Source organism: Orcinus orca, chromosome 12 (genome assembly GCF_937001465.1).
Source record: "Orcinus orca chromosome 12, mOrcOrc1.1, whole genome shotgun sequence".
In the NCBI taxonomy this organism is placed as follows: Eukaryota; Metazoa; Chordata; class Mammalia; order Artiodactyla; family Delphinidae; genus Orcinus; species Orcinus orca.
In genome coordinates, this window is record NC_064570.1 from 56,167,637 (window position 1) to 56,195,299 (window position 27,663).

The 27,663-nt window shown below is 42.5% G+C and overlaps 1 protein-coding gene and 1 long non-coding RNA gene across 4 annotated transcripts in view; one reads left to right on the forward strand and one right to left on the reverse strand.

The window, feature by feature from the left end:
* The window catches only part of GRIK2 (glutamate ionotropic receptor kainate type subunit 2), a 661,376-nt gene extending 637,947 nt beyond the window's left edge, over positions 1–23,429 (reverse strand). Inside the window, exons 1-3 of one of the 3 annotated variants that reach the window (XM_049695632.1) lie at positions 22,549–23,415; positions 21,666–21,817; positions 12,951–13,357 (exon numbers count right to left, since the gene is read on the reverse strand). In XM_049695632.1, coding sequence (XP_049551589.1) covers positions 12,951–13,065 — 115 coding nt within the window. In that variant the 5' untranslated portion in view covers positions 13,066–13,357; positions 21,666–21,817; positions 22,549–23,415. Of the gene's footprint in view, positions 1–12,950; positions 13,358–21,665 lie in introns of all 3 variants that reach the window. The other 2 variants (XR_007470694.1, XM_049695634.1) reach the window with 2 other exon arrangements.
* Positions 15,642–26,830, forward strand: LOC125960728 (uncharacterized). Its single transcript, XR_007470697.1, has 3 exons — positions 15,642–15,668; positions 17,451–17,494; positions 25,061–26,830. It is a non-coding gene; the product is annotated as an uncharacterized LOC125960728 (long non-coding RNA).
* The last annotated feature ends 833 nt before the right edge of the window (positions 26,831–27,663 follow it).

Sequence of the window (27,663 nt, forward strand, 5' to 3'; positions counted from 1 at the left end):
AAAAAAAAAGGATTTTTCATAGTATGTCTTCCAGAGAACTGCACACCACCAGATACAATTTTTTGCAAGTACATATTTCCATGCTGTCAATCATTAAATCCCCTTTGAACTATTTTAATTAAAATAACTAACAATATTTAAACACATATTAGTAAACATAGTTGAGTCCCAATAAGAAAAATTCTGAGGAATAGTAAAGTTAACTCAATGAGCTTCTTCAATATTTATCTTAAAATTATCATTAGCATGTAATTATGATGATTTCAATACTTCAGAATCTCTAACCAGTCTATAATTGTGCTACTGTTAATGGTACCACCAATAAGGTGTCTCCTATACATAATTTTGTATAAAGTCTCCCAGATGGCAAGTTAAATTATAGGAATATACTTAATTAACTGGTATTTTACCTAATTGGCAATAAATATGGGAAACTCTTAGTTACCAATAATTTGGACAGATAAAGATATTATCAGTTTTAGTACTAAAGCAGCATATATAATTATTGACAATGTCCACCTGAAACAAATACACGAGCATTCTGGTTTCATTCCAAAAGTAGTGTCCAGATTTCAACTCTTGGCACCATGACCTAACAATGACTCAGATAGTATAGTCACAGCAGTGGGCTGGGGGAGGGGTGGACACGGTTTAGTCCAAGGGGTTTCTAATGAACACCTAGGCTGGACTCTATTTTCAGCCCAGATTCTGGGCCATTTACATGTATTCATGGCAACTGAGTTGGGGTCCTCTTAACTAGAGCAGATGTCTGCTGGATTTTTTTTTTTTTTTTTTTTTTTGGATAGATTTTGGGAAAACAACATTTTAAGATGATCTGTTAGGGGCGACTCTAGTAGGAGGTTGAGAAGGAAAGGTCCCACAACTATTCATCATCTTCAACATTATTTGTAAAACAACACCTGCTTAAGATTCCCTTGGGCGGTGGGGTTGGTTATATGAGTGTAAATATTCTACATGCTTAGGTTGTAAAGGATCAGTCAGCCCATCAGTGGTACGCTGAGGGCCCAACACTGGGTGTGTTCTGAGACGGATGATAAAATATCCAAGCCACAACCCTTATCTACAAAATTTACTCATTGCTTTACACAGCCTAGTCATGATTATCAATTGTCAGTCCAGAAAGCTGATGCACCCGCCCAGAGGAATTATAATTTTAAGGTCAAAAACTCCTTAGGATTAACTAGCTCAGTGATTGATTTTCAACCTGCCTGGGAGTTTTGTTTTGTTTCTTTTAAGTGCATTTCTTAAGAGTTTTCTAAAAAAGTGAAGGCACTACAACTATGCAGTTGTGGAACTATGCAGTTGTGAAAAATGGAACATTTTAAACCACAGAATCTCCGGGTTTGGGAATCAGGAATTTAAATTATTTAAAGCTCTTTCCATTCTGATGTGAAACAAGGTTTGGGAACCACTGATCTGATCAAACTTGCTTGAATTTATTCTATAGAATCCCTATCTAAAACAGACGTTTTGGAGGAGACAAAACAATCTAGATTTTTAAAAGCATAGTTGATGTATGGAACAGTAAAAGGAAGAGAAATGCATCTTAGAGAACAAGCTGACGATGAGTCATTAAAACATCACCCCCAATCCCCAGGAAGACTTCTTGAGGGATCAACCCAGAATCCTCAGGGAAAGATGACAGAATGGAATACTGCCCTGTCCTTCACCCACTGGAAGCAGGATCTCAACTGCAACTTCACATACTCCAACATCAGTTCTGCTATGATGCAGAACTGCTTCCAGAAACCCCAAACCAGACTTAAGACAGGGGAGTATTTTTCAACCTGCATTTAGGCCATTCATCCTTTGGATTATCATAAAAATTTGAGACTGCCTCTCCTTCATCCAACCCCTGAAAGTTAGAAATCAGTGCTCCAAACCTTATTATCCTCAACATCCAGGAAATTTTCCTAATAAACTTCATATCCGAAGTTTTTAAAACTTTTTAAAATTTTTCCAAATATAAAAATGTATTATAAGTTGAATACACTTTTCAAATGGTCTCCTGGATGCTCTAATGTGGCACCACTGGTGTGGAGTTGAGCGGGTTCCTCATCTCTCTCTACTCACCTCTATGCTGCTTCCCCCAACACTGGGTTAGAGCTTATAAAAAAAGAGCCAAAAGTAATTCAGAAGGGCCTTAAGCAAGAATGATGAGGTGAGTGCTGTATGGGTGACACCAGAGTCTGTCGAGACTTAAAGAGTAAGTCCCGGAAAGACTGCCTAGGACAGCTCCTTGATGAAGATGCCAACATCACCAGAGAAAAGTCCCCCTTTTCTATCCCAAACAACTATAGTAAATCTGAGTGTTTGTGAAACTTTCCCGAATCAATACAGTCACTTGTGTACCTACAAAACTTGAATAATAGCTAAAAGTTCATAACAGGCAGATGGATGAAGAATGAAGTATATATAAAACCAGGCACAGCTTTTCAGAAAATGTTTTTAAACATAAATTAGAAAGACTATGCCGTTGTGAAAAAGTGAAAAATCTTAAACCACCAGACTTAGCATGATTTCTTTGCTTATTATTTTGGCTTTTAGTTGTGATATGTTTCTTACTTATATTGTGGATATTTGATAATGCCAATTAAATTCCTGATATACAGAGAAGGAAACTATGGACTTGCTCTTCTGTCAAACTACCAACTCAGAAGAAAGTTTGTTCTATTAGTCAATAATCCTTTTCAACATGTTCATAATCGCTTCAGGTGCAATCCAAGGAAGTCTATTCAAGAACAGTTTAGAAAAGACTATTGAAAATGTTTATGCACATTTTAAGAAGCTGAATGAAATATACACAAGTGATAACAAATTTGACCTTGCTCTACACATACACAGTAAATGAACAACTACACCTTCAATCCCCAAAGTCCTTTTCTACCAATAAGCCCAGAGTTCTATGCATTTTCCTATTAATTCCAACATTATCCTTGGAAGTTAGATAACAAGTAATGCCCATTATACAGAAATAGACATCAAGACCTAATGAGATTTAATTATTTTTCCTAATTTACAGCCACTAGATGACAAAGTCAAGAGTAAAATTCCTAGCTTATACAGGTCTGGGGTCCTGAGTTCATACAGAATTAGAAAATATCACTACAATGAATTCATTCTACTAAAATTGTTTTTAAGTTTAATTTAATTTTAAATTCTGATTTGAAATAATTTTATTATATATTATATAAAATGATACAATTATTATATATATACATACATATATATGTGTGTGTGTGTGTGTGTGTATATATATATATATATATATATATATATATATAGTTTCAGGTAATGGAACTCTCTTGGAATTAGACAAAAATTGAGAATGCCTTACAGGCAATATACTATATCCCTCAAGGAAGCTAAGGGTACTTTTAAATAGTCTTCCAATGCATTCTCCTTTAGATAAACTGAAAACTTTTCCTTGCTTAATCATTTGATCTGGCCATGTGTTAAAAAGATATTCCTTTATTTCACTTAAGAATTTCACTTAAGAAGTATCGTGATTCCATATTACTTACTGGTAAAAAGAAATGAACCATGAAGTCACGGAGGAACACAGAGAAACCTTAAATACCTATTACTAAGCTAAAGAAGCCGACTTATGAAGTCTATACACTGTATGATTCCACGTATATAACATTCTGGAAAAGGCAAAACTGTGGACAGAGTGGACGGATCTGTGGTTGTGGGGTGGCGGGGGGTGGGGGTGGGGGGCAGGGAGGTAAGGAGGGGGAGGTAGAGCACACAGGATTTTTAGGACAGTGTAACTCCGTATGATACTCCATATGGTAGATACATGCCATCATCCACTAGCAAAACCCACGGAATGCACACCCAGAGTGGATCCCAGTGTAAACTATGGACTTTGAGTGATACTGATGTGTCAATGTAGGTTTACCAATTGTAACAAATATACCACTTGATAGTCAGGGAGGCTGCTGTCTGTTTAGGTGAAGGGGTATATGGGAAGTCTCTATACCTTCTGCTCAAATTTTGCTGTGAATCTAAAACTTCTCTAAAAAAAAAAGTGTTTTTAAAAATCTGAAAAAAAGAAGTATCCGTGATTCCAGACCAAGAACTTTTTAAAGGTTTCAATGATCAAGGACAAGGATGGATCCTTTGCTTCCATTTCAATAACACAGAGAAAAGACTTGATCCACTTATTCACCATCAAATGTAAGCAGCAGACTGAGAAACCACTTGACTGCTTGCTGCAGCCCAAGTCAAGCCCATCCTTTCACTTTCAGTTGCTTTCTAGGGGGTGACAAACAGGAGAGGAAACCCTATAACCTAAATATTAAAGCTCTGAAAAAGCAAGGCCTTAACTATCCTCTGATAGGGCCGGTCCATTCCCTATCCCAAAGCTCACCTTCTTAACTTCTGCCTAAATTCCTTTTCTTGTTCTGAGTCTTCTGCCAATGATATATTTCCGTCTTCTTCCCTATCACACATTTTTTTTCTTTTTTACAGGTCCTAGCCGGAGTCTAATCTCTCCTATAAAAATGCAAACCCACAATAATCTCCTTTAAACAACATTGTATATATTTTCTGCACTACTCAATTTGTACTTTAATATGTCTTTTCTCTTTAATTGGATTACAAACTCCTTGAGGTCAGAATCTGGGTCTTAGAACTGTATTTGCCTGGCACACAATATGTATTCAATTACTATTTGCTGAATTAAATGGATGTGGTCAAAATTCTGGACACAGGGAGAAGAATACTCTGGCAGGCATGGGAGAGGGGGATGGTAGGGGCTACAGACAAAGGCGACAAAGAAAAGGGATAACCTATGGAATAATGTTCTATGAAAGAAAAGGTGGAAGAAACAAAGGAGGCAAATGTCTAGGGGAAGCTACCAGAACCACTGACTCTTCCTAAAATTGATGCAAAGCACAGAGAATCAGAGGCTACCCTGGAAAAATAGCATAATTCACTGAAAAACATCACTCAACCAGCAGTCAGGATATTCATGTTTTGGTCTAAAATCTGACACTAACTAGCTGTGACCAGAAAAAGAGATTTAACTGCTCTTGGCAACTCATATCTAAACCTAGGATACTAGACTTGATCTCTAAAGGTCCCTTTGGCTCACATATTACATGATTCGATAGTTTTCCTTCATCTTGAAAGAGTTTTCATTTCATTTCTTCTGGGCAAGGAGGGGCGTGAATGCACTAAAAGGTATAATAAACAACACAATATGGAGGCTTTCGTTGGTAGAAAGATGAGCAGGATTAAAAAGACAACATAAAATAAACTAAATGCCTATGATGATACTGAAGCAGAACACTTCTTTGATATTTGCGTTGCTTATTTGATCATTTTAGCTGAGCAATATTCCCAATGTGATAGGTCAAGGACTCAGAGTGAGGCAGAGCTGGAGATAGAAGTGGGAATTAGAGGCAACACCTTTCAAACACTTGCTTTCCTTCAATGATGGAAAAGTACCTTGTTGATTTAAAAGGGTGTGAAAAGTATTTAAAGATCCTTTTGATTGGGAGGAGATATGTCAATGTAAGAATATCATTGACATCTGATTTCAAATCATCACATATGCTCAAAGACTTGGACTAATACAAGCAAAAAGATCAATTTACAACGCATTGAAATGTCTGGCGGTAAAGCTAGAAAAGACTGTGTATCAAACAGCATTTGGCTTCCCTCTTTTTTCAGCCTCCCCTTCACATCAGTGCTAATCACTCAGCACTCCCTCAGTACCTGGAATTCTCTTTTATATCTGAGCATCTCTATCACAGACAGAATCGACTGATCTAATAAACTTATCCTAACTTTACAGTCTAGGGACTATGTGCTCTCCCTTTCAGAATATACTTGTCTTAAAACAAGGCCCCGGAAGAGGGCAAATGCTAAACCAAAAAGAAAGACTGATAGAATTACATGTATCCGTGGGAAAAACATCTGAAAGCCACAACGTCCCCAGACCCTTTCAGATCTTTACACATAGCTCTGCTGTCCAGTGACCTGTCTCTATTAAAAGAATGCTTAGTTTTTAATTAAGGAAACGAAGGATTCAAGTCAATCGATAGGAAAATGCTATATTTGAATGCTGTGGTAAATGAAGAAGAGCTTCAAAGCCCAAATATAAAAATAAAATGGAAAATAAAAAATTTTGCAGAAAGATCTTAAGGGTCTTCTCTAACCTCCCATTCAGTTTTACCATATTAGTTTTATCTGATAAGCTAATTGTCACTTTGAAAACATAACAGTATAAAACGTTTGGCCCTAATGGTGTGAGGCAAGAGACAAATAAGCCTACTTGTTCAGGGATCAATGAGGAGTGGGGACGTGGGGTGGGCAGGAGGGTGAAAACTGGTGACTCTGAGGCTCCCTCCTAACCAGCTGAGTGCTTTCGGTTTGGTCAACTTGGAATTTTTTTAAACAATTTTTTAAATTATGTACAATCAAAATTGGAGAGATTTTTTATATAAAAACTTGGGTTTGGGTGTTTTTTTAGAATAATCAAAGGAACAGACAACTTTGAGAGGACAATTTCACAAGGCAAGAAGCAGTTGGAAGGAACAATCCCATAAGAGACTGAAGCTTGACTTTCACCATGTGAAAATGAGAACATTAAATGTGTTCTCAATGTGAAGCAAAGAATTGCCCTTTTTCCAGGGGCAGAAGGAACCTGAATGCACTAAAGTATGGTAACCTGAATGGATAAGTTTCATTAAGGAAAAACAAGGGCGGGATTAAAAAGACAGCATAGATCCTAAGTCAGATACCTATGACTCTACTGAAACTGTAGAAGAACATTTTTTGAAATTATTTTTGAGGTTTCTCTAGTACAGATAAGCATTGCTTATAAGAAAAAATTGCCAAAAACAAAACTTTTAAAGAAAAGTCAAATTTGTTCTTTTCAGTTACTGAAAAGAAAGGATTTGTCATCAACACTTACCCTCAATACCCTGGATCCTCTCAAAGAATTTTACACGTCTTTTGTTTTTGAAATAAGAAAGGTATATAATTCCATTTATGAAGTGAGCTCTTAAAAATATTTCCTTATTTAAACTTGGTCCTCAACCTAAGTTCACAGTATATGGTGAAGGTCTAAAGAAAGCTTATTTAACCTACATTGATAATGCATTAATGAGTCTTTTAAAGCGATAATTTTAATTCCCCAATCTTCAACCATAAAGACTATATAGTGCTAATCTGCCTTGCCCTTTCGATTAAACTTGTTAAGGGCATTCTATTTAGTCAGCACAGGGAATGGGCCATTAAAATTCTTGATCGGTAAGAGTTGTGTTCAGTGCTCTGTTGTTTTAAATTCCATTAAATCCAAATGGTCTTTATCGCGGCATGACCACCGTGACTTCAATCAGGCAATTTAATTATCTTACAAAATTGTCAGCAGAAGCAGCAAAGAAAAACAGGAAGCCCTATGACGTTATCAGATTGAAATCTCCCTCTTCAGTGTTTAATCTAGACCAATCGATAATGATGATGTGCACCTACTTCCTTCTCTTTCAGGGGATTCTGACCTTACCTTTCATGCTAAGATTTAGGGTTTAAGATTCATTTTAAGCACTTCTAGTACCTTGATAACTGGATTACAAATTGAAAGTCCACAGAAGACAAAGCTTCACCACCCAAATGCAAAACAATCAACAATTCCATTTCAATACTTTAGACCATCCTACCGAGGAAAACTTCAGATCTCCTGCAAACCCCAGGTATTATGGATGCAGTAGATTAAAGCCTTAAGGCTATTACAGTTGAAAGACAGAGAACTACTTTCTACTCTGATGTGTAAAAGTGGACATCAACAATTTCCAGGGAATCAATGGAATTGGAGCTACAATAACACAGTAAAATCCTAAGAACAGAAAGAGAAAATAAATCCCTCTCACTTGAATTTCTACCACAAAAGAGCAAGACATTTATCAGAAATTTTGATAATTAAAAGAAAATCAAAGATTATGTCATCATTATCATAGGCAACCCTTTATTTAATGGTCAATAGACTTGAAAAGGCTCTGATAACCAATGATACATCCTGTGTTTGGTTTATGTTATGTTCCTCCTTTGTGTGGGAGCAATTCACATTAACTTTCCTGTGCTGAGTAAATGTTGAAACTGTGTCATTTGAGAATTCAGAACTGAACACACTGCAGTGATCACTTGAATTAAGCTAAAAAGCAAAAGGTGTCTATCTGAAGAAATGTCTACTGACATATAAACCCTTGTTCACTTCTTAAAGACAACCTCACACAGCCAGAAAACATGTTGAGTCCCATGTGTCTTGGTGGAGAAGAGGTGCTATTTCTAGAGGACAAAAAGATCATTTTTAAGTCATTTTCTGAAACGAGTGTGCCTCCGTTGATGGATCACATCAGAGTTATTCTTTGAAGCTTTAAGAATAAGTGAGAACTTACGTGAAAAAAACAGATCAGATTCTTTTTCTTTTTTTCTTTTCTTTTCTTTTTTTTTTGTTTTTCAGCGTGGCCGTTGTTTTGGTGATTCTTGGAAAGATTTCCCTCCCCTGCTTTCCAGAGCTCAGCTGAGCAGGTGTTCGGGCTTTATCTGTTTCAGACAGTAGCCTCTATTACTCCCCCATCCCCACCTCCCAAGAGCCACTTTTCCAGCTTCCAGCTGTAAAGCCGCTCCCCCCCTCCCGCCCACCTCACCTAAAGAAGAAAAATCTCTTCCAAAGATCTTGTAGAGAGTGGCAGCTTCTAAGCCCAGCCAATTCATTCACACTCCTCGATATTGTAGCACATCTGCTACTAATGATTCTATCTGGGAGCACATGGGATAGCCAACAAATAGGGGGATTTCCATAGGAACACTTTCCATTCCCTCTCACTCTGTGGGTTTTATAATCTGGGCTGGCCCTGAGCTGGTGGCCTTCACCTTTGGCATGTGCGCAGGAAGGTGGCTAAGCGCTGTGCCATGGAGCCAGCGCACAGTGCCAAGGAGGTCCGAGCGCGTCTGGGGGTAGACCTCGCCTGGGAAGCCTTTTAAAAAAGCCGTCCTACTGTAACGCCGAAGAGAAAAGCTAGGTCGAAACATCTGAAGGGAATGAGTGGCCTACCACAATCTCAGCTCCTCTGAAAGGACTGTCTTGGAGAAGCTGCCCACGAGTTTGGGAGAAAGTTTGGGTTCCTGTCTTCGCTCTTGGCATTCTAACTGCCATTTCAGATAAGGAATTTGGAAAACCCGATCTCGAAGATCGTAAACAAGTGGTGGCTTGGGAAGCGATTCCTTAAAGAAGATGCCAAAGCCGCCCAACCCCCAAACTCCGAGACGGACTGCTAGCCCCGCGTGGAGCCCCGCCCGGAGCTGGCTTCTACCCCTTCCCACGCTTTCCCAGGAGCAGAGGTCGAGCGAGAAGAGAAGGGTGGCTAAAGTAACAAAAGAAACGTTCAAGTACCTCGGAGCCACTGTGGTGCTGGGAGACCTTGGAATTGGGGCTTGCGCCTTCGCCCGTCCAGCCGCTAGCAGGGCCGGGCCGCAGCTGCGGGGAAACAAAGGTGCCTCATTTACATTGCTCGGCGCCGCGGGCTGCCGGGCGGGAGCGCACCCGAGAAGCCCCGCGGGGGGCGTCGCAGGCTCCGTGCCTGAAAACGACGACCCCAGGACTTCTGACCTGACCTGCAGCGGGGAAACTGACCCTCTAAGTGTCCAAGATCCACCGTGTCCCCCGACAACGCGCCCGCTGGGTGGTCGCCCTGGAGAAGCCAATCTGGGCCAAGCCAAGATCAAAGGCGGGGAAACTGACACGACCCACCCACGGCGCGGCGCCGCCCGCCTGCGGGCGAGGAGCTGACCCTTGGCTGACCCTCAGGTCGCTCCCCCATCTCCCCAGGCTGCCTGGAAGCTTCGGGAAAGCTCCCTGGGGTCGGCGCTCGGGGGACTTTCTCTAGAAGGTGTTTACAAAGCGGCTTCGGAGTAGCAGGCCCTAGTGGGCAGCCCCGAGGCCAGGCAGGATGGGAGGGGGCGCCAGGACACAGGCGCTCGCGGAAGCGACTGCAGGAAGTTTTCCTGGGGACCAGAGAGGAGTCATTGTGCCAGAGTGTTAGACTTGCTTCGCTAGAGTGCATTTGTCCGCGCGCGCGCGCGCGCGCGCGTGTGTGTGTGTGTGTGTGTGTGAGAGAGAGAGAGAGAGAGAGAGAGAGAGAGAGAGAGAGAGAGAGAGAGACAGACAGACAGAGAGAGAGACAGAGAGAGAGACAGAGAGATTGAGCACTCGGAAGATGGGCGGGGGTGGCGAGGGACTCGGCAAGTGTCAGCACCCTAGGCTGCTCCCCGATCCACACTCGTTGGTAGGAGGACGCAGGCTCAAGCCACAGCACTAGCGGGAGCAGGGGGAAGGCCAGCAGAGAGCCCGTAAAGGTGGTTTGCCACCACCTACGGGAAGAGGGCTCGGGGATGGGGCGGCCGCCGCGCGGGGCCCCGCGGTTGCCATAGCGCCGCCGCAGAGGCGCCCGGCGGCTGGCACAGGCCAGCCACACCGGGGTCGGTGGGGAAGGGGCTGGATGCCACCTCCTCAGTAGAGGCGGCGGGTCTCACCCGCACCCCAGGGGCAGCTGCTTCACCAGCGATTCCAACCCCTTCCCGTCCAAGGCACTGGGCCTGGGATGAGGCTCTGGTTCGCCTTTTCAGCTGAAGTTGAAAATAACCTTTCTCAAGAGTGGCTCATATGGGCGCAACCAATCTCCACCCCACTCAAAACATGTTTTTCCCAGAAGAAAATAAAACTCCTGCCATTGCATCAAAACATCCCCAACAGGTAAATGTTCCAAAGATTATCATGTATACAGTCCTTCACCACAGCTCAGGTCAGAAATCAGAGAAAATGGATCTCCACGTGGAATATGTTCGAAGTTAATGGAGAAAATAACAAGTTATCTAGAAACTGGGCTGTTGGTTTAAGGTAGCAAGGCACAGGTGGGAAGGTGTCTGCCTACTCCCCCATTTCTTACAGACATTCTTAGTAAGCACTGGTCTAGGAAAATTTATTCTTGTGTGTGTGTCAGCTCTTTTGGAAAGCTGCTACACACTGCTACAGTCGCCAAGATTTTTAATATGAAGATATGAAATGATCAGCGAATGTAACAATCTAATGATTCAGCACATATTATGCTGCAAGACCAGAGCAGCAATAATTAAATCTTTAGAGTACTGGTGGCAGTCTTCCGGCTCCCAGACTTCTTTTTTTTCCCCACCCAGTCCTCAAACGCATTAAGACGCACTCATTCACAAACACACTTCAGAAGACACCTCAGTATTCCAAATAAGTAGGTTGTACTACTCAAAATATTGGGCAAAACTACCAAACTGGAGCACTTACCATGCTTGAAGCAGAACAGCTGAACACACACACACATTTCCAGCAATACAGGGACCTGTTTAATCTCATCCAAAGAAACAAGCATTCCTGTGGACGCTTGTTGCTAAGAGCAACGTGCTTAAGTACCATCTAAAGGCATGAAGAAAGCAGGAAAACTACTACAGCAGGAATCCAGTTATAACTCATTGTCTTTTCTTGTCATTACCAGTCTTCTGGACTCCAGGTGTGTCTATGTGTTGGTGGGGGAGGGAAGGTAGGGTTCCCTTTTTCAGTATGTGAAAGAATTCCTACCCTGGTTCCACAAAGCCTGAGATAGATGATGAATTTTATCATTATAGAAAAAGCATATTGGAAAAAGGCAAGAGAGAAGATGTTGCTGACATAATAGGAAGTACAGGCAATCACTCTTCGATTTAAATTTGACTGAGTGACTTAATGTATCTGCTTTTATCTCAAAGACATATACTCAGGATTATACGGTTTCCTGCACTCTTTGGTCTAAATCCACTCGAACTGTCAAAGGAGGCACCCACAGTGGGAGCGTTTACCCTGCTGGCTTTCTCCTCTCTGGCTCTTATCTACTTAAGGGAACTTTCCCTGACTAGTTCTACTGAAACTCCATTGGCCATCGGAAGCGGCTGAGCGTTGCCCACGCTTCATTTCCTCCAAGCAAATCTTCTGACCAGCGTTTCCACCTGAGTCTCATGTTTAGATTCCTTCGAGCCCCAAGGAAACCTGATTCCTTAGGAAAGCAATGGGTTCCCCTCATATAGAACGGCCACCTCGGCTTTTTTTAATCATGCTACAAGTGAAATAAAGATGCAGACTTAGACTCCCATACACAGACTCCCTCCGCCCCAGTCACCACTGGTCATCATGTATTATTAGTCCAGGACGCTCAGTGAGAAACCTGTGAGAGGAGGACTCACAAGTTTAAAACAAACAAAAACTCTCCCTCACGATGCTATTTCTCTCAAACAGCAGCCTCCCCTTGTTAAGTAGAGCCTTCAGCCTTACAACAATATCTTTAAAAGCTCCGCGTACCCATAAAGGCACCAGGGATGGAAAAACCGGTAGAATGAACCGAAAAGGCTCTCTGATGACAAATCAAAACGGTTAGCGCCTTTCACTTGCGGACCTGCCCAGGTCCCAGGCGGAAGCGGACAGACGCCAACTTGCCAAAGAGTTACCAGATATTAACTCATTGGCCGGGCCATCTGAGAGGCGTGTAGCCCCAGCGCGCACGTTCTTGGGGAAGGAGCAGCGGGCCAAGCCGGGAGGCTCCCGGGGAGACAGGAGGGAGCAGAGGCAGTGGCCGTACCCCCAGCGTCATTACCGTCTCTGAGACTGGCTACCATGGGGACGCAACGCAGCCACCACTACCACACACTGACACTCACTTCATCCTCCCGCGGCTAATTTTTTTTTTTTTTCAGTAAAGGGGTGGGGTGGGGAGAAAAGAAATGAAAAGCACAGTGGGTCCTTTCAAACCCTGGGGTCGAAATGCACGGAACCCACCCGCCTAGAGGAGCGAACACGCCTGTTTACATCCGGCTGCCTCTGAGCCAGATACCAGGCGGTGGAGAGGGATGGGGAATCTTACCAAATCTTAATACATGCGTGGTTCCTTGAGAATATCCAATCCACAGTAAGCACAGCAGGAGTTTAATGGTGCGCCTGAAGACTGGATTACTTAGAATCGGGGAAATAATCTTCATGGTGTTTCTGTGTCCACACGCGCGGCACCCACTTCCCCGATCTAGCGTTAGGCTCCCGGTTCGGGTAGGAATGAGGATGCGTCGAGTGGTGGCCGCAGACACGATCACGGCATGGTCACAGACAGAGAAAGGAGTCTCCGCTTCCCAAACCCATTAGCAATCACTGCATGTTCTTCACTCACTGCGCCAAGGAGCAACCTTCCACTGCAAGGGATGGTGGGACATCCATGTTAGTCGGGAAGCATCCGGGAGAAATCCAGCACGCACACCCACAATGTCCGGCCGCGCGAGCCTGGGAAAGCAAAGGAGGAGGAAAATCAATAGGAAGCCCAGCCTTGGAAACCGCCGAGGCGTCGGTAGCGAGCCACAGTCCCAGCACAAAAGGCGCTTTGCTCGCAAAGGTTTTGCCAGGCCCTATTCTACTGCACTGCTGCACAGCTTCTGACGTGAAGCCAAGATTAAGTGAGAAAAATTGAGATAGCTGCTTGCCTCTTAAGGCTTCCTGCCAGCGAGCTTCCCAACATCTATTATGCAACCGATCTGGTCGCCCACCTTGAGCTGCAAGGAAGAAGTCGGATTTATCTGCGTGGAAAAAAAGTGCATTTATTTCCAGTAAGAGTCTTTACTAAGGTAGTGACGGATGTATGCAAGCGGACTTCCTACATCAACTGATGAATTTTAATAAATGACAAGCTAAGACAAAGTCACTTTGCCTAGGAGTTGTAAAAAAAGGAAGTGGTCTAACACGGAGGAATTTACTGCAAATGTAAACTGTTTTCAGGCTGAAAGAGGGTCTTTTTATACTTTTAAAATTCTGTCCAGGAATTAATATAGATTAAAGTACAATTGGAGAGGTGAAGATAGTCTCTAAAAACTTAAGTGGGACATTCCTTGATTACTACCCAGCAATAAAAACAGATTTCTGCAAGTGGCCTTTTAGGGGGGAAAATGTTGAATTAAAAGGAGGGAATCATATTTCCCACCCATTTTTACCTTATCTAAAGTAATTGTGCATATATTAAAAGACAATGATATTTGAATGGGTGCAGCAAACTCCAAAGGCTTCAGTAATTTATGTCCAAATTTCTTCTCACTTGGTTTTCTGAATATCTGTTTCTCGAAGAGCTAAAATATGGAATCATAGCTTGAGCAACACTGAGTGGCACAGTTTTGTCTAAAAATATCTTATTATTTTCTAGTGTTCTGATCAGAATATTCAGAGTCCCCAGACAGTGACTGTCTTGGCTTTCACAAGTAGCAATTTATTCAAGAAAAAAAGTACAGAAATATATTTTCTTTTAACATAAAAATATATTTTATTATTGAAACAGGTAATATGCTGTCCTCCATGCATATAGATTAAAATATCCAATCCTAATATTTTACATTAGTAAGTGAAACAAAGATGGATAGTGATAAATATATTACTATATATTAATATTTTTAAGTGATCAGGAAGCACAAAACGCAAATTGCTGGACCTGTATCTTAAAATTAATCTTTTTCATAACCAACTAACAGAGCATAGGTTAACCCTTATGAAAAAATTATAAGATCATATCATATTTAAAGAATATCTAAATTTTAAGTAAGGAGCGATATGAGTACTATTTCTTCCAGATAGCAAAATTTTTTAAATCTATTTTAAATCTATTTTTTCTTAAGCTATTGTAAAATGCTGATTTGAAAATAAACCTACATTTTGCAAAGGCATTAAGTGGGCATTGATTTTTTTTTTAAGATGGAGGCATAACTGCAGTGTCAAAAATAAGTATCATGAATGACTAGTTCTGCAATGTAGCAGGCAATTCAATCAAATAATTTGACTATTTGAGCACTTTAAAAGGAACACCTTGTGCTAAAACCAAGGGTATCTAGCGACTCCTTCAGTCCATGTTTAAAACACCTCTTGTAAAGCATGTACAGCCCAACATGTCCTGTCTTGTATTTGCTGTCTCATTTATTCCATTCTATTTGTTCCTTTTCTTTTTGATCATTGCAGAGATAATAATGACTGCCAGGGCAACAATAAATATTCTTATGTTTTCATCCGTCAATATAATTGATATCTACTACCTGAAAATAGCATGCTCTGTTGTGACTAATCAAAATACTGCAGTTTTGAAGTCTGGTTGTCATTTAATTGAACTTCAGAAAACAAGATGTACCATACATAACTCCTTGTTCATGTATTCTGTTAACATAATGGCATCTGACGTTACAGTTGTAGCTTTTCTACTTAAAACTAGCATTCTAAATTATTTAGTTTTTGTGGGATTATTTATTGGGTGTCTAGTTGAAAAGTGAAAGATCAAGCTTCTAATTTCATGAAGTTCTTACACAGTAAATTAAGCAGTAAAAAGTCTATCACAAATTTTTCCTACTATTAATTGGTCCCCAAAGAACCAATTTTGCACATATGCTAAATTAGGCTCATTTACATCCATCAGCTAATCCGAAAGGCTTCAACACCACAGACAGCAACTCCACCTGTCCAATTGAACTTCTGCAAGACAGGAGATGACCTTTCTTCAGTACCGCGGACAGCGCTCCAGACGTCAATTTATTCTGGAGCAGTACCTTGAAAGTAGTACATTGAATGGGTAATGTGCCATTTGAAGTGACAGTGTGCATATTTCTGCTGTACAGACTCTGGGAGTTTGAATTATGGCATTGTTCACATTGTCAGAAGGACTATTTTGTCAACTGTGTTGCGTATATATTTCAGTGTGACTTAACTGGGATTGCTTAGCATACCCAGGATGTGCTAATAGCCATCCCTTTCCAGGGCATACTACTACAAAAGCCATTTACATTAACTGTGAGTTCCCTTATGAGCACTAAACTTCTTGTTTCTCAGTACAGAAAATTGCCTGAAAGACCACCAAAATTCAGAATACTGCATAATGTTGTCAATGTTCAGTGGCTAAAGACATTTCTAAAATGTACAGTTAGTTATTGCTTTAGAATTCTCCACCTCCAGATTTCCATCTGTTACAAGGGTTATCAGATTAATTTTCATTCTTTCTCATTAAACTTCACTCACTCCCAGGGCAAAAACAACAACAAAAACCCTAAAATTACCTCCCCAATACTACAACAAAATGATTTGGTGGTGTAGAAGATGCCTTATAGTAAGGCAATTGTGAAGTTATTACAAGTTTCTCCACAATACTGATACCATACATCATCGTTCTGGGGCAATATGAAGGATCGATAGAGTCATTATATAGTATTCACTGACCAGATTTAACTCATTTTTAAATTTGTCATTTGCTCCTTTCTCAAAGGAAAAAACAAACAAACAAACCCACTGTTTGATGTCAGACAATCGTATATATTTAGCAATAATGAGATTTACACACCTTATTCCCTGGTTTCATTTGCTTTTTTTCTCATTTTAACCATATGGCAACCTTTATTTCTAGAAGCCAAAGCTCTGTAGGTTCCAAGGTCAAAGCAGAGATGACAAACTGCAAATGCACACACATGCATGCACACACAGGAGCTGTGTCTATAAGTAAGCCTCAAAAAAAAAAAACACATAGAAGGCTGACATGAAGAGATATCAAGCCTATGATAAATTAGCAAAGAACAAAATGCATTTCATGTTCATGCAGAGCGTGTTCCAACAACAACAACAAAAAGCCATTAGCTTCATCTTGCACTCTATTTTTATATTTACTGACACTAATGACCTCTTATTCTTGGGCACCATTACTTGAGAAGCAATTTTAGTTTTCTATCCTCCCAGTGAAAATGAATCTTATTCTAGTTAGCTGCCACCTGCTGGGGCATATACAAATGTGTAATAATCCTTACAGCACAATGTTTCAATAGACAATGCCTAAACCTTTTGCAAGAAACAGCAAATACATATCCCAGGACAACTTGAATTTCAAAGGTTCTTCCATGTTATATCTATATTTAAGTTTTTCACATGGAATTCTTTTTAAGAATTCCACTTGACGTGTCACTGAAGTCCTGCTGTTGTGTGACATTTGAGAAACCTCATCTTATAGTTAACACCTGACCTATTCTTCCACACATGTGGCCTGTTGTATTGCAGCTAAGCTAAAATAAACAGCCTGTTCATCCATGGCATTAGAGGTGCCAGAGAATAATGTCAGAGCTCATATCAGTTAAAACCACAGTGTTGCATGTTTGCACTTCACCCTTCCTAACTATGAATGCTATGCTATGCAATCCCTTGTGATTCTGAACACATTGCAGCTGTTCCACCAACATTCTGCTGCATTGATGATTAATGACATTTACAGTTTTAATTTTTAGATGCGAAAAGAAGTGTATCTTAATTAAGAAACTGAATTAGCATAGATTACATGACCTGGAATCTTTTTTTATTTTTATTTTTTTAATTTCAGAGCTGTGCAGTCTTAAACGGGTTTGAATAGAAGAAAACAAGCAGGTAAGACTTCTAGCATCACTTATTTCTCTAACACTTTATTCAGTGTGTTTCGTTTGTTTAATTAATAAGTTCCTAGGGCCACTGGAAGCTGCCTTGGTGAGTACAGGAATGGTTTCTATAAAAAGTTACAAGGTAATGAACTTAGACAAATCAAGATTGAAATATCAGTGCCTATCTTCCAGTAACTAAACTACAAACTAAGATCCAAATGAATCAATCATCTCGTGAAATTAAAATAATTATTAATCCATAAGGTAACTTCTGATGACATAATACTTACAGCATGAAGATGAAGAAATGATAGAAGGTAATCTGTGCGTTACCAAAAGGATAGCAGTAGTAGTAAGTTGTCTAACATCCCTTAGTCCCTAAATTGGAAAGGCTCAGCTAGGTCCCCTTGTTTAGTAAAGAACTCCTTGAAGGTAAAAATATCGGAGGGTGAGAGTCATTAAAAGTTCTTGACGTTTGTGATCCACCCTGGTGATACTTTTCTCCTCGCCCTAATGGGACGCCCTCCGAGTTTTTTCAGACGCTCTCAACACTGGCACCGGACAAAATGAATGTCTGTACTTCCTCAGCACGGAACTAGGGAGCATGGTTAATGGAAGAATGGGAGGATGGAAGGAAGGCTGGGGAGTTTGTCAGACCCGCAGGCAGACACACAGCTTCTTGCCATCTGTCTCTCTTAGCCTCGCGTGAGTCCCAGCAGCTGAGGCCACTTCCTGACCCGTCCACTTATTATTTTATGGGGAGAACGCGAGCGCCTGCAGGTGAATTGGCTTAAGCGAGCGGGACAAAGCCGCTCGCAGTGACTCGGTCCAGCGGCTGCCCCGAGCGCACCGGCTCCGCCGCGCCGCTGCTAGCCTTCTTCCTCTCCAGGCGGAAAATGCCCCTCGCCCACGCCGGGTCCCTCCTGTCCTCGTGGGAACAGACACCTCAGGAGGCAGCCCGGAGCGGAGCCCACCCGAGGGAAGCCCTTACCTTTCGCAGGGGGTGAGGTGCACGGAGAGGGGGAGGGGTGGCCCTCGGGGAGGAGCAGCCGGAGGAGGTCGAGCTGGAAGTCTCCGGCTCCCGGACGGAGCAGCGCAGCCGCGGGCGCCGAGCGCAAGTGACGGCGGCAGCTGAGACGGAGACCGTGGAGCAGCGGCGGCGGCGGCGGCGGCGGCGGCTGCGGCGGCGGCGGCGGAGACAGACACGCCTCCTAGCGGGGGTTCCTCGCCTCTTGCTTTAAAGGCGCCGCGCTCTTTTCCCCGCGGCCCCGGCGAGCTCTGGGCGCCGCGGCCACCAGGGCGCAGCGCTCGCCCCTGGACCGCAGGAGCGAAAGTGCGAAAATTCTGGGCGCCCACACAGACGTGCACGTTATGAACTCCCCGGCCTGGACTTCGTCCCCAGCGTACAGCCCTGCTAACTCTGAGATGGGGCGACTGGGAATGTGATGCTTGGTTAGGGAGTGATGCAAATCGCCAAGGAATTTGCCTGGCTCTGGGTGGTTGGCAACACGTATAAGTAGCCCGAGCGCGTTTGGTTCTGGGTGGTGGTTTTCATGCCTCTCCGAAACCATGGCAACGAAACTTCTCAGCTGCCAGGATTTGAGGAGCAGCTGGTAGTCTTCAAAGTGGTCCTCTTAGTCCAACTACTGCCATTTCCCTTTGAAGTCCACGGGAAAGAACTTGACCTGCGCCTCACCCCCACCTCTACCTCAAGTGCACCCTACCAATGCGCTTCCCACTTGCTGCCTGTACCCCCTGAGACGTCTGGAGTCACGGCGCCCCTCTCCCTGCCTTCGTTTCTAAAAATAGAAAGGGACACTCCCGAGTGTAGGGAGCTGGGGGCGGGAGGGTCGGCGGACAGTCTCTGTGCCGGTCTGGCGCCTTAATGGCCGACGCCTCCTTTCCTCCCAGGTCCCTGACCTCCCAAATGAATTGCAGAAAGGAGTTGGGTTTGAGATCTGGTGGGCACCGAACCGGTTAGACGCAGACTCAAAGGTTGGAGAAACAAGACTGGGGAGCATTCCAGGCCTGGCGGCCGCCGGTCGAAATTCTCTAGATTCTATAGTCTAGAAGACTTCTTAAATAGGCCCGAGTTGGGGAAGGGCGCCTAAGTCCCCTAGTCTTCCCGCAACCCGGCTTCCAGGGAGGGGCCGCCGGCGGCGAGCACACCCGGCTCTCCGTGCTTCTCAGTAGAAACGATTAGCTTCTGCAAACAATCCCCGATCTCCGCTCCTCTGGGTCGGAAACGTCAACATCTATTCAATACCGTTGCTATTTTATCCTCGGCCCTACACTATTATCTAGAGCAGAGACTTTACAAGTTGCCCCCAGAGGAAGTTGGCGAGCAGCGATTCGCTGGGAGGTTTAAGTGAGGCTGAACGGGAACAGGCCGGGCGCGCTCGGCCGGGGAACAAATTTCAACCGGGCTGTGTAAGGAAGGGGCCAGGTGAGATCCCGTGGCTCTCCTGAGTCCTCGAGCTGCCCTCATCCCTGGGAACACTGTAGTTTCTAATTCCCAAGGCCGGGGATGTAGAGAGACTCTGCGTCCCCAGGGACTGGTCGTCTGGGCTGGAGACAAGCGTTTGTCCTTTTGTTGCTTCTTCCCTGCAGGCCTGGTAGAGTTAAGCCCTCCTCCGCGCCTGACGCAGTATTGCCGCCCTCCACTCCCTGGGGCTAGCGCCTGACTCAGCCCAGCCCTGAAACTCGCAGAAACTCAGTCCTGACAAACCCTCCCCGGCTCTCAAGCAAAAACACCAGTCTACCCTCTGGGTCACCAACTCCTGGCTCTCAAGCTCCCTACATGACTATTGCGCCGGACCAGGTAGGGGAGACTCGGGTCTTAAAGAGGTTAAGGAGAGATGAGTTAGTGGCAGTGTAGAGTCCGTTAGTCATTTAAAGATCCCTGGGGTGGCAGGGAGGCTCCCGTAATTAAGTCAACAGCGGCCTTATTGTACGGAGTAAATAAATAGTCAATGACTCCATTGTACCTCGTGGAGCGGGCAGCCCAGACGCGTGACCGGCTCTGGGCGCCTGGGATCCAGCTGCTGTGACCTGCAGCCTAATGGGCCCTCCAGGCACAGCCAAGTTTGGGCCAGGCCCAGAAAAATACCCCATTCAATCCCATTCCCCCACAGGAGTAATGAAGACAACTTGTCTACTGGCCAAAGACACTCTCCTTGTCGTCATACAACTGGCCTCCCCACTTCCAGGGAGGGAGGAGCAAAACACTGGACACAGTAGATTCCAGTGCAAATCCCTGGGTGAAGGCATCCAGCTTTGTTTTGGTGTGACTCTGAGAGTGTGTCTCATTTAACTTTGTGATCAGCATAGGGTTTGGCATGTAGTAGGTGCTGAATGAAAGAATGAAGGGATTACTGGCTCGGTCTCCCACTTTCCACCCTGTTGTCCCCAAGACCACATTGTATCTGGGGAAGGAGAGGGTTCAGACAACTTCCTCGAAGTGCTATGTGTGTGTTCTTAGAACCTAGTCATAAACTTCTTTTCCAACCTAGTCATGAATTTCTTTTCCAGAGCAAAGGACACACTTATAAAGAGAGAAATAACAGGCGCTAGCAAGAGCGTGAGGTGCAGGAGGAGAGAGCTGGGAGGAAAGTGGAACAAATCAAAATTATGCACGTTGTTGACAAATCCATTTTCTAAGTAAAATGTTATCTGGACCCTAATGAGAAAAGCAGACTAACAAGGGAGCTTTAGTCTATACACACTCATTTAAACCTTCAAAAACAATTCTCCAACACTGTGAGATCTTTTCCATAATTTATTTCAGGATTTACGAGGAGTCAGATCCCAAGTCTCTTTGGAGGAGGTGGTGAATCTTTTTCTTCTCCATTCCCAGTCAACCTTAAGACCTGACCTCCCATCTTTGAGAAGGTCACTGAGTCCCTCATCTAGAATCGTATGCAGGAACCACCTCTCCATCTTCCCTCTCAGAGTGCTCTTAGAACATTAGCATGTCTGGGATTCTGACTCCTAAGGACCGAGCAGGGACCAGTGTGAATTCCCAGGCTTACTTACTTCCAGGTTTTGTTTCTTACTGTTGGTCTGGTTTGTTTGAATTACCTGTATTCCTTCAATTGAAAAGTAATATTTTGGATAACCTAGGCCAATGCCTTCATTTTACAAGCGATATAAACCAAAGTGAGAAAAGAGGAGTGACTTACTCAGGTTGTGGCAGAACTGAGACTGCATTCTAGCCGTGCAGAGCAACGTCAGCCTGTATCCTGCCATCCACTTTCAAAACTTAGAATCATATGAAGTTAGGACTATAAGTAACTTCAAGGACTTCTACTCCATTTCAGGGTCACAAATCTTTCTATGAGGGGAAAAAAAAAAACATACACATGTGCACACAGCCTGAAAATTTTGCACACAACAATAGGAGATGCATGTAGCACCTGAAGCTCATTGTGGGCTGATGAGTCCCTCAACCCCAGGCTAAGAACCACCAATCTAGTCCAACAACATCATTTTACAGATGATGAAATCTAAACAAACAAACTTACTCACAGTCCCATTGTGGGTTAAGGACAGTTCCAGGACTGGATACCTGGTGTCCACACTAAAAGTTCCAAGGGGAACAGTGGAAAGGTTTTGGATTTGGAGATGTACATAGCAATCTGGAGATGAGAAGTGATACAGCATGACCTGGAAGACCCCAGGCTTCTTGTAAGGACTACTATAAATAGGGAGAAAAGGCAAGTTGGGGTTAAGCCTAATGGTCTTCAAGGCATACGGTGGTGCCGGCTTCTATTATGTGTGGGGTGGGCTTGTTCTTGGACCCTGTTTTTACTTCTGCCTGTGAAAGTGTGGGTCGGAGAAGGTCATGATTGCTGGACCTCAGAACCCTCGAGGCTTTTGCCTGCTAGTTTTCCTAGAGGAGATGTCCCTCCATCCCCCAGGGAGGAAGGGGTGGCAGAAAGATCTAAGTACCTCCTCCAGTGCACTTTCTCCGTCTCACTGGGCACCTAGGACATAAGACTGATCCTCTTTATACTCGATAAGACCGTATCCAGACTCAACAAGTCCATGAGACCTCCAAGTCACCTGAAATGAGCGAATCATTTGCTTTCATAAAATCAGTTCAGGGCTTCCCTGGTGGCGCAGTGGTTGAGAGTCCACCTGCCGATGCAGGGGACACGGGTTCGTGCCCTGGTCCGGGAAGATCCGGGAAGATCCCACATGTTGCGGAGCGGCTGGGCCCGTGAGCCATGGCTGCTGGGCTAGCGTGTCCAGAGCCTGTGCTCCGCAATGGGAGAGGCCACAACGGTGAGAGGCCCGCGTACTGCAAAAAAAAAAAAAAAAAAAAAAAAAAATCAGTTCACTTTTTCATGTGTAAACCTGTTTTCATTTAGCATCTTCCACATTTAATGAATTCCAACTTTCTCAGCGTCAAAGCTCACTCAGTCATTTCACTTTTGCCTGGACTCCTGAAATAATACCCAAACCATAGTACTTCTCAAGTATTCTACTTGAATGACTTACAAATGCGTGAGCATTTCAAAGATTCTCCCTCACCCTTCATACTAATATAAGTTTTAGATTCTTGAAGTTACCTCGTACTGTCTCGGTGCCGCCTCCTCACTACTATTGCCCCTTTCCCTCACCAATCTCTAAATGTCCAAGTCCTTCTTCAACCCCTAGCTAATTTATTTGTTTTTTAGCAAGTATTTGTTAAATGCCTACTGTGTTTTAGGGGAAAAAAAACAACGAGGAAAAATGTAGGCAATATACTTTGTAAGATATTTCTTTTTTTAAAAATAAATTTATTTATTTATTTTTGGCTCCGTTGGGTCTTCGTTGCTTTGCGCGGGCTTTCTGTAGTTGCGGCGAGCGGGGGCTACTCTTTGTTGCGTCGCGCGGGCTTCTCACTGTGATGGCTTCTCTTGTTGAGGAGCTCTAGGCGCGCGGGCTTCAGTAGTTGCGGCTCGTGGGCTCTAGAGTGCCAGCTTAGTAGTTGTGGTGCATGGGATTAGTTGCTCTGAGACATTTGGTATCTTCCCGGACCAGGGCTCGAACACGTGTGCCCTGCATTGGCAGGAGGATTCTTAACCACTGTGCCACCAGGGAAGTCCAATACTTTGTAAGATATTTCTAAAGACACATGGTAACTCCTATTAGCAAGACCATGATATTCCTGCTCCTCCCTTTGTAGAAAGCACTGATATAAAAGTAGGAGCGTATTGCACATAAGTGGCATCTTTTAGAGAGGCATTGTACTAGAAAATATTTTTTATTAGACTCCCCATCCCACCTGCACAAAGGAGGGAAGAAACCATGCAAAGGCAATGAAGATCTTTAGGTGTATAGACAAGTAGAGAGGGGGGTCCACTCTGGATGAGATAAGGCACCCAGGGACATGTTTCCTCAAAGCACAGGATCTAACTTGTCAGATCATGAAGGAACTGCCAAACACAAATCCTCAGGACCATTCCCCACCTACCCTTAGTCTCTACTCTTTCTTGGAAGCTTAATGCAAGGTTTCGGGGAAGAAAACTGTTATTTATATAAGTCCTACTCTATTTTAGAACACTTTCATATAAAATATCACATATGACTCTTTGAATAGTCTTCTCAAATATATAATTACTATTTTAAGGACGATAAAACTAAAACAGAGAGGTATGTAACTTGCTTATGGACACACAGCTAGTGAAGGCAAAACTGGGATTCAAAACTTTGTAGTTTATTGTTCTTGCTGGCACATGAAAGGAGGCAGGCGGAATAAAGCAGTATGTGCCCCAGCTCTTTGTCTCTTATCCTGAGGGTTTCAGATGTTGTTATTAACTGTGAGGGATAAAGCCCAACAGTTTAGGCTGGGAATATGGAGGGCAGGAGAATATGGAGCAACTTGGGTTGAGCAGATTTGCTCCCTCAGAAACCCCCTGAGAAAACGATTTGTCTGGAGCCAGAAATCAGAAGCAGTGGCCTCTCAGAGGGGAAGCCAGCTTAAAAGGAAGCAGAGGGCTCTTCTGTTAGAGTCCAAGGAAACTCCCAGAACTTGATCTGATCCCTTAAGGGTGTTCTCAACAGAAACCAAAGGATATCCTTTGCCAAGAGCATAATTCTTGCAATAAGTGAGAACTAAAGATAAAAACACTTCTGGTAATAACCATTCGTCCGTAAGAATAATACATAATACCTTCCTAGTTGTTCCTTCTATATGAGAATCTATACCTGCCAACTATTATACTAACTTTCTGACTGTATAGCTGTCCAGCACCCTCCAAGAACATTGTGTTCATGGGTTGTTCCAATGATAGGATAGAGTTCACCTGAATATGTCATAGGATTCAAGCAAACTTTGTAAACTGGTTCAGAAGGTTGAATAGGGCTCTATATTTAATTTTCATTCAGCACTGAAACATTCTGATTGATTCAGTATATCATAAAAGCAGTTGTCAGATACAGAATTAAGACTGTTTCCTTAATGGACCCTGCCTGTAGACGTTATCCATGCTGTAGAAAGCTGTTATAGAGGGACTGACCAGGATGCCAATAGGTTTTTCCTCCTCTAATGTAGTGATGCTAATTAGCAGTTTTGAATCTCTTATTGCAGGTGAGCCCAGCTTCAAGGGCTGACATTCATTAAGGATATGGATACTGCTGACCTCCTACCTTTCACATACCTTCGGACCAAAGGATCACACGGGCTGCTGGATTAGGGCTGCCATGGGCTTGTTTGGACGTGCACTGTTGGAGAGCACGCAGCAGAGGTAACAGAATTCAGTTATGTTTTTTAATTCTGTAAATTAAGCTTAAAATGAAAAGAAAATGACCAGTCAGTAGGCTAGGATCAAAATGTAGGTCCAGGCTCTGTACACAAAGGGAAAGTGTGAGACTTGGAAAATAAACTTTTATTTTGCAATCTCTTGTCCCCACCAACTTTTAATATGTAACTGTTTCGATCTGCTTCCAGATCAGTGTCCCTTTGTAAACACATGTGAAATTTGAGTACAAAGAGACGAACAGCAATGCATCACTTAGCTGCATCAATATTTTATGCAGTTGATCATGTAAGAATCAGAAGCAGATTTAGCCTTCTCTGTGGACTGTAGGGACTAAGGTTCTGTTGACCACATTTCCACTTCACAAACAGAGCTATCCAACCAAGACTTGTTTACAAACTGGAAATGTGCTCAAACACACTGTCCCTGATATTTTGTTTGCTCTTCTAGGCTGACAAATTGCTAACTTTAGAGTTATTTCTACAATACTAGATACATATATAATTAGGAAAATAGAAGAAACAAAGTCGTGATAGGGAAACATCTCTGATGATATCTGATCATTAGAAATTGCTATTTGGGGGGATAAAACACAAGAAATGTAGTAATTTCTATAATATTTTCCAATATTTACTAATTTTAAAGTAAGACATAGGTTTCATGTTTATATGCACTTCACTTTATTTATTTCACTATAATAAGGGACTTAGAAATCAAGATCCAAATGTCAGTAGCCAGAATTATTGAAAATGGTCTAAGCCAAAAGAGAGGCGAAGCTAGGATTTGCAAATTTCTTTTATTTATTTCTCCCCATTCTATACTTATAACAACCACTAAAGAGAGTCATGGGTTATATTCTCCTCACTTTATAAATAAGGAGCAAAAGCTTTAGAACAATTGTATGCATAGCAAAAACAACACTGCACTACAAGTTCTACCAACTGAACCTCTATTTAATTATAATGTCTTTGGTAATCCAGTTAATTCCTGTATGCTTCTGTTTTCTCATCTGTAAACTCTGGAGCAGGAATTTATTTTGAAATCTATGAGGTGCTGAAATTTTTAAAAAGTGATAGTTTCTTGACAGACCCAGGATCACATTATAGTCACTGGTAGAATGGGAGTAGTACCCAGCCCTCCAGAGTTTGACCATTATCCAGATGATGAAACATTTCTGAAATTAAAAGCTGAGCTGCAAAAAATATATAGTTCTTTGCTTTGATCTTTCATTCCAAGTCATTGGAAACATGCAAAACTCACAATCTAACTTGAAGACAAATAATTCTATGAAAAGAGACAAATTTTGTTCATTTAGCAAAAATCACTAAAAGAACTAATTTAATAATTCTTGGATAAAGTTAATGTGTACAGGAAGTGGTACCATAATAATTTTTTTATAAGTATTGCCCTGATTAAAACTCACTCAATATATGGACCCAACTAATAAACATTTCTAGAGAAAATCATAGAACTGAGATATACTGAGTTGAATAGTGTCTCCCCAAAATTCATGCCTACCTAGAACCAGTGAATGTGGCCTTCTTTGGAAAGAGAGTCTCTGTACAGGTAATCAAGTTAACATTTACTGATGAAGTCTTATTATCCCACAAGTATTATGCAAAATGTAACTGATTTAATTACAAAGATTTTGTACTTTCTAACATGTAAAGCACCACATTATATAGTATATATCACATATTTTTGTGTCCATGCATAATTACTAGTTAAAATATTACAAAATTATTTCCCCAAACTTACAAACTTTACAACTGCTTTTTTTTTCAGAGATGGCATTTGATAATTAGATACAAGGAATGATCACTGCAGATGGCTAAGCTTTATAAGTAAGCCTCTGTTCTGCTAGTGATTGGACAATTCCAGAAGATAGCAATTCCATCTGATTGTGCTTAGAAGGGCTACGGCTTTTAGTGCATACACCAGCAGTACATTGGCCCCTTTGCTGTCGCTGAGACAAAATTACTGGAACATCCTTTATATTCTAATTATTTCTCCTCTTTCCCAAGATTACTCATTTGTCACTGTTTAAGGCTCTGGCAGGTGATCCATATTCAACTTTCTCCTATAAAATCTGATTGCGAAATTATAGTGTTACTTTTTTCTTGGTCCTTATACTCCTTTTAGGATTGAGAAAGGAAAAGATTTTTGTTGAATAAATTACATGGAGACAGTCCACTAGGTGTTTTGCGTATTTATCTCACTAAATCTTCCTAAAACAATCCTTCAAGGAAGGTATGGAGACTGGCGCTGAGGGGTCTTCAGATCCTCAGTCTAGTCGTGACTGCTGAGCACAGTTCTGCTTACTTCTAAAGTTCAGACTCTTTTCACTCTACTCCCTGGGAATGGCTTTAATAACAAACAAACACCATTTTTAAAATGAAATGTATTAGGTAGATAGGAGGCCTTCCCCTGGCTG